The sequence below is a fragment of the Sinocyclocheilus rhinocerous genome, unplaced genomic scaffold (assembly GCF_001515625.1).
Source record: "Sinocyclocheilus rhinocerous isolate Xijiao unplaced genomic scaffold, SAMN03320098_v1.1 scaffold1093, whole genome shotgun sequence".
NCBI classification, from domain to species: Eukaryota; Metazoa; Chordata; class Actinopteri; order Cypriniformes; family Cyprinidae; genus Sinocyclocheilus; species Sinocyclocheilus rhinocerous.
Window position 1 is genome coordinate 1,047,509 of NW_015626381.1, and position 8,086 is coordinate 1,055,594.

General features: G+C 38.2%; 1 protein-coding gene across 1 annotated transcript in view; it reads right to left on the minus strand.

Annotated features, from left to right (window-relative positions):
* The window catches only part of fbn1 (fibrillin 1), an 82,522-nt gene that overhangs the window by 28,385 nt on the left and 46,051 nt on the right, over positions 1-8,086 (minus strand). Inside the window, 3 exon segments of the mRNA XM_016518610.1 lie at positions 797-922; positions 1,006-1,128; positions 1,222-1,344. Coding sequence (XP_016374096.1) covers positions 797-922; positions 1,006-1,128; positions 1,222-1,344 — 372 coding nt within the window.

The following is an 8,086-nucleotide window of genomic DNA, read 5'->3' on the forward strand; positions in this document are numbered from 1 at the left end:
AGACAGACAGACAAACAGACAGACAGACAGGTAAGACAGACAGACAGTCAGAAAGACAAACAGACAGACAGGTAAGACAGACAGACAGGTAAGACAGACAAACCGACAGACAGACAGGTAAGACAGACAGACAGACAAACAGACAGACAGACAGGAAAGACAGACAAACAGGTAAGACAGACAGACAGGTAAGACAGACAGTCAGACAGACAGACAGACAGGTAAGACAGACAGACAAACAGACAGACAGACAGGTAAGACAGACAGACAGACAGACAGACAGACAGACAGGAAAGACAGACAGACAGACAGACAGACAGATAGACACAGAAGATAAGACAGACAGACAGACAGGTAAGACAGACAGTCAGAAAGACAAACAGACAGACAGGCAAGACAGACAGACAGATAGACAGGTAAGACAGACAAACAGACAGACAGGTAAGACAGTCAGACAGACAGACAAACAGACAGACAGGTAAGACAGACAGACAAACAAACAGGTAAGACGGACAGACAGACAGACAGACAGACAGACAGGTAAAACAGACAGACAGACATACAGGTAAGACAGACAGGTAAGTCAGACAGACAGACACAGACAGGTAAGTCAGACAGACAGACACAGACAGGTAAGTCAGACAGACAGACGGACAGACAGACAGACAGCAAGGCAGATGGACAGACAGACAAACAGACAGACAGATGGACAGACAGACAAGTAAGACAGGTAAGATAGACAGGAAAGACAGACAGGTAAGACAGACAGACAGACAAGTCAGGAGGAGTGTCTCACCTTCACAGGCTTTCCTGTCTGCGGTGGGGATGAAGCCCATGTCACACTCACAGCGGTATCCACCCGCGACGTTCAGACAGTGTCCGTTCTCACACAGATTCACGTTCTCCGCACACTCATCCGTGTCTACAGGACACACACATGCATTAACAGCGGCATCACGTCGTGTGTGTGTGTGTGTGTGTGTGTGTGTGTGTGTGAGTCCGTACCGACGCAGTAGAAGCCGTCTCCAGTGAATCCCTCTTTGCACAGGCAGCGGTAGGAGCCCATGGTGTTCATGCAGTCTGCGCTGGGGCTGCACAGGTGCTTCCCGTTAGAACACTCGTCCAGATCTGAAACAGGAAACAGGAAACAGCTCTGCTGCACACCTGACCAACATCAGTCCAAACACAGCAGGTCACGAGTGAGAGAGCGAGAGTTCGTACCTGTGCATCTGATCCCGTTCCCGATCCAGCCCGGAGCGCAGCTGCATCTGAAGCTGCCGGCGGTGTTCGTACAGCTCGCGTGTCGGTCGCAGTTATGAGCGCCGATCTCACACTCGTTAATATCTAAATCACACACACACACATTTACATAAAGATTTCTTTAAAAGCCTTAATTCAAAAGTTAGAATCCATGAACTAAACCAACAAAACTCGAATCAAAGTTCGTTATAAACTTTGATTTGATGCAAAAAAGTATTTGGAAATACTTAACCGCTTTAATGAGGGGAAAAAATTACAATCCCGTGAAGAATTGCAAATGACTTAATGGAGTTAAAAACTATATTCAGATATTGAAATATTAATGTAAAGTTATTGATCGTATCTATCGAAATATATTTTAAGATTTTTGCAAACTATGTATAAATATTTTGGTAACACTTTACAATAAGGTTCCATTTGTTAACATGAACTAACAATGAAAACAACTTCTAAAGCATTTATTAATATTAGTTCATGTTAATTTCATCATTTACTAATACACTATTAAAATAAAAACTTGCATGAACAGTTGTATCGAACTAATGTTAACAAAGATTAATAAATACTCTAACAAATGTATTGCACATTGTTAGTTAATGATAGTTCATGCATTAACTAATGTTAACTAATGGGACCTTACTGTAAAGTATATATATATATATACACATATTTTTGTATTTTTTTACAAATATATATTTTGTATTTTTTACTTTTGCCATGATTTGTTTGTCATCACTCTGATTGGTGGAATATTCTGCACAGAATCATGGGTAATATAGTTTTCACCACAAATTGTGCTGTTAAAAATAAGTTGCGAACGAATGGCTTCAACAAAAGCAAATGCCATTGATTAACAACCTCTGTGCAGGTTCGTCTTTAAAGGTTTATAAGTTATTAAAAATCAATTATAAAACGGATAGTTCCGGTCCTTGATTCTGATTGGCTGAGCCGCGTTCGAAGCTGTTGTAAATGACTCTACAAAGTAACATACACCTTTGTTTACGTTTGTCTGTTGCTCGGCAACCACTTTGTAGCAACCACAACTGTTTCTGAGGAGCTACATTGTTTGGTGGAAGAATACTGTTTTTATTATCATTACACTTTATTTGCTCCGTTTTATTTTGTGAAACCTTACTACGTATATGGAATAACCGTTTTATAAAAGCAGTAAGCCCCGTGAAGCCGTGGTTTACAGTGAAATTATAACAGCTAAGGGGTGTTGTTAGGTACGACACGAAGCGGAGTTCTTGGGGCTTATTGCTTTATTTCACAGTGGAGAAAATGAATAAAGTTTTTACTTTGCGCTCTATTGTGATGGACACGTGACATCATTTCCTGTTGCAGGGCCTGAAATAATTGCGTCTGCTTAATCCCAGGATCCCGCGAGCGGTCAGTGTCCGTCTAATGAGATGTTTAACGAGCGTGTCACTGAACGTGTCTGATGAAGTTCAGCTGTGAGCCCTTCACATTCTGTTCCTTCATCGAGTCTCATTAGACTGCAGCTCTCCGTCTGTCCTCAAATAACCGGAGCGGAGCGACCTCTCCGTCTGCCTGCGCTTTTATTAGAGCAAATCTAATCCGCAAAATATGCACAGCACACATACAGCTAACAGCGATAAAACCAGGAGGAAATAATTGAGTGCTTCGGTGTTTACTCCAAAATAAACCACTTAACTGGCCTGATGGGAACCGTGCTCAGATTAACAAGCTTACGTCATTATGGCGTCAGTCAAATTATACAGAATTAACACACAAACACATGAAGTGCTGAAAGAGAATGAAGCTACATGACAAATGTTTCTCTACAGCAGGGCACACATATAAATCACTGAACATGTGAAACAGAATAAATGCACAGCACATGACAGACTTAAAAATTAATAAAACACTGAAAATTAATTCATAAACGTGTAAATTTAAAATTAATTATTTTAAAGTAAAAACAATTTTTAAAACACTTGCTAAACACCATTAATTCATAAAAATGCTAAATTAAAATACATTAATTAAAATAATAATAAAAATAATAATTAAATCCAGTTTAAATTTTAAATAAATTATTTTAAAATCAAAATCAAAATACAAAACTAACTATTAATTAAATCATAAAAATGTCAAATATAAGTGATTTTGAAATAAATCAAATTAAAACTTTTTTTTTAAATATTTTAGTTACATGAAATAAAATACATTTGAATAAACTCAAATAAATTTTTCATTTTCTTTTAGTTTAACTTGATGTACCAAAACAGCTCAAACTAAAACTGAAATAAACATTTATAAAAACCTATTTTAAAATTATTTTAAAGTGTCTGTATCACTTAAAAAAAAAACTAATAAAAATGACAAAAACACAAAAAAATTACTACAGAATGTAACTAAAATTAATATATGACAATGAAAAAGATCAAAATTAAAACTAATTCAAAACATAAACAAAAAACTATAACTGTCACAATTAAACTACAAAAATCATCAAGGAACCAGAAACATGCAAATGTGTTGTTGAATTACCGAAATATTAACTTTACAAGATCACATATTTTACACCTTTCTGGAGTTTTATTTTAGGTTTTGATGTCCTTAAGAATATATATTTGTGGTATAAGTACTAAAAACCATCTCAATATATTTTTACAGCTCCTCTCTCAGGAGCTCTGCTGAGAACAGGTCGATTTTGGCCTGTCTAATTAATATTCATGAGCCTCTCTTCTGATTGGCCTGTTGTTTTCTGAGTGACGCACGGCCAGGCCAACCACAGGTAACTAGGGTCATGTATGCTGTAGCCTGCTGTGGATTGGTGATACTCACAAGTAAGGTCAATAGAAACACATGGTCACTGCGTTTATGTATGGCGTTTGAGGTAATTTGTGAATTCTTAAACAATTTGCAACTGTTGCTATTATTACACTTGTAATACAACACTTTGTATTATGCTTGTTATAGAGTGTGTGACGTCACGTGCACTACGGTTGACGTGGTTGTCACGGCGACCGTCACAGCCCTACTGTGCAATGATGTAGTTTCCTAACATCCAGACTGAACAGCGTTTTCTCGGCATGTTTCCGTGTTGTTGTTGCTCAGCAATGGCATGGACGCGATGTTGTCTGAGGTTTGGCAAAAGGAGAGTGGGGCGGTGGGCGGTGCTCGGGGTGGTGACTGAAGGTAGTGACTGTGTAGTTCTGACATCACCTTTTTACGGAAGTCACAACGGTTCGTGAAAAATCACAGCTACTTTATGCAGGCTGTGCGCATTTTACTGTGGACTGACTGTTTTGAAAATTATATGATAGTTACATAGCCCCTAGACCGCAGTTATCGTGAAAAAAGCCAGGAAGTTTCAGTTTTGACAATATGGGACCTTTAAAATCTCAATCAGGATTCAGCTGACAAAAAGATTGGGAATCCCATCATTTAAATGCACTTCTATTCTGTTTCTATTGGTGTTTCAGACACACTTCAGTACAACTTTATTGAGTTGGATCGTCACAAATGCTGCAGATGCATTTTTAACAAACCAGAGACATAAAAATCACCTTCACTGATCCTGAAACACTGGAATACTCTGTCACGGGGGGTGTGTGTGTGTGTGTGTGTGTGAGTGTGAGTGTGTGTGAGAGTGTGTGTGTGTGTGAGTGTGAGTGTGTGTGTATGTGTGTGTGTGTGTGTGTGTGTGTGCTGACCCCTGACCTCGAACACTTAGCCCCACCCCTGACACTGATGCCCACTGATGATGTCACTCTTATTTACACACGTGCCGACGGCCAATTAAAACACACGTGATGACCTTCACACACTCATCAATCACTGATGCGGCTCTCCCACAATCCAACACAACTCAAATAAACGATCTTCAGTTCGTTACCATCACACATCAGTCCCATCATGCCTGGAAAACATCACTTTAAATGAAGCTCGCGTCTGGACGTTTATAAATGACAGACATTAAAATCATCACCAGTAAAAATACACAGAGAAACAAACGGCTGCAGATGTGCGCAAGACGCTTTCAGGATGAAAATGTGAAAGAAATTAGAAATAAAAACTCAACAAGCAGCGAATCCGAACGGGCCAGAGGATTCAGACCGCCGCTTCAACTGCTTTTAACTGCGTTTAATCCCAGATTTTTCCCAGACATGAAAATATCCAAATGATGTGTCATTAGTAACCCTTTGAAATAATCAATAATTATTATTATGCTTTTTTTTTTTGGAAAAGTGTGTGAAAAATTGTGTTATAAAACAGATAGTTCCGGTGCTTGATTCTGATTGGCTGAGCCGCGTTCGAAGCTGTTGTAAATGACTCTACAAAGTAACATACACCTTTGTTTACGTTTGTCTGTTGCTCGGCAACCACTTTGTAGCAACCACAACTGTTTCTGAGGAGCTACATTGTTTGGTGGAAGAATACTGTTTTTATTAATATCATTACACTTTATTTGCTCTGTTTTACTTTGTGAAACCTTACTACGTATATGGAATAACCGTTTTATAAAAGCAATAAGCCCAAGAAGCTGTGGTTTAGTGAATTTATAACAGCTTCACGGGGCTTATTGCTTTATTTTATGGTCGGTCACAATTGTGCGTGTACTGAATTAACATATTTCTGCAGTCATAAAAATTGTTATATATCTTAGTCCAGCTATTTTAAACCATTTGATCACATTCTAGGGTTACTATTATGCATTAAAAAAAACTTATACAACACTAATAGGAAAACTGAGATAAAATACAAAAAATACAACCATCAACCTATTTCAAAATTGTTACTTTTTTGTAACATATATCGTCAAATTGTTATATTAGTGCTACCAGTGCTGCTACAACAATATTGTAACTTATTTGTTACATTTGAACTTTTAATTTAGTGCAAACATTTTAGTGCAGCTTTCACTAAGAACTGCAATTGGATTTATATGTATACTTAAATACATGTTTACTCAGTCTGTGACCACACTCAACAAAACTGAATATATGTGAATTCATATATTAATACTAGACACCTCAACGATAACGTGGACCAAAAATCTTTGTCATGTCTTTATGTTAACATACTTTACTAGCCTTTTGTTTAAGAGCTTTCTCTTCTCAAGGTGCAAACAGTAAGTAAACTGCTTTGATCATGTAACAATCTGCACTAACCGTGTGAAACTGCAAATATTTAATTGAGACCCTTTATTTTTCTATATTTGCAGGGAGTGCACTAAAACATCAGTCAGTAATGTTTTTAGAGCTTTATAAATGACAACCTTTTTTACGGTCACTATTGTGGGATTAAATGGGTTAAGCGGCTCTAATGGGCCGTTTCGTTAGCCACTGATCAGCGCTCAGGAATCTGGGCCGAATATCTTCCAGCGTTCAGCTCGCGAGAACATGAGGCGCCTCAGGATTCCTGCGCACTGACTCAGACGAGGAAAACATGCTCCGAAACACGGAAAATATGAGCGAGAGACTGAGAGAGAGATAAACAGAGACCGACTCAACTGACACTACCTAACAACCACCCAGGACACCCTAGCAACACACTTACTACACTCTAAGAATCATGTGTGACCCTCGAGCACAAAACCAGTCATAAGGGTCAGTTTATTTAAATTTAGATTTATACATCATCTGGAAGCTGAATAAATGCTTTCCATTGATGTATGGTTTGTTAGGATCGGACAATATTTGAAAATCTGGAATCTGAGGGTGCAAAAAAATCTAAATATTGAGAAAATCATCTTTAAAGTTGTTCAAATGAAGTTCTTAGCCATGCATATTACTAATCAAACATGTTTTTTTTCTTCTTTCTTTTGACATAGTGCATGTTCAGATTTAAAAGAAAACGTTAAAATGAAAACGAAAACAGGAAACATAAAATTAAAACCTAATTCAGAATATTAAAGGGTCATGAAACCCCAGACCACTTTTTCTGAGATTTTAGCAGAGGTGTTTGTGTTGCACATCATAGTAGACAATGTTAGCATCCGTTAATATTAACTGTTGGAGAAAACGGGTTAATTTTTAAGGTTTTTGGCGCTATTTTTGTCTTCCGGGTTTAAAATCTACATCGTGTTGATGTCACAGTGGCAAAGGACTATAGTATTTCGATGACGTGTCAGTGTCTCATAATTATTAATGAGACTGCGTGTTCTTATCCTATGAGAAGACGCTTCGCTTAATTATTCACAACAGCATGTGTTGATTTGCTATGACAGACGCTTCAGACTGAGATCGTGCACACTAACTGAGAGAAGCGTTCATGGATCGAAGGAGAGCGTTTGTTTTTGCTTTGTAAGAGTTCGGCACAAACGCGATTCACTTCGTGAGTGTAACCGGTTTTTACAGCTCCTTGACGCAACCCATCAAAAGGCTTATAAACACCGCAAAAATAAGCCTTAAAAGTTATTAGAGGTGCAACAGCGCATTCATATATGAGTGCAAATGGCTGTGCATTTATTTATGTTTTTAACTCGATGGGAGTGAAATGAAACGATCTGAACCTTAAGCTGTGTGTTATCTGTCTCCACTCTTCCCCCTCCGATTCACAGCGCACCACGCACCAGTTTTTTAAAACTGTGGTGAGAACTAACCAGTGCTGAAACGGGGGGGTTTCATGACCCTTTAACAAAAAGTGTAATAGTTTAAGAATGGCACTGAAGTAACAGCAATTCAGATGCATACTAGAATGAAGCACTGAAGAATGTAAACTATAACGGTACATTTCGAACTCTGATCAGATCAGATGATGTTCTAGTATTGACTAGAGTCAACAGGAGAGAGAGAGTGTGTGTGTGTGTGTGTGTGTGTGTGAGAGTGAGAGAGTGTGTGTGTGTGTGAGTGTG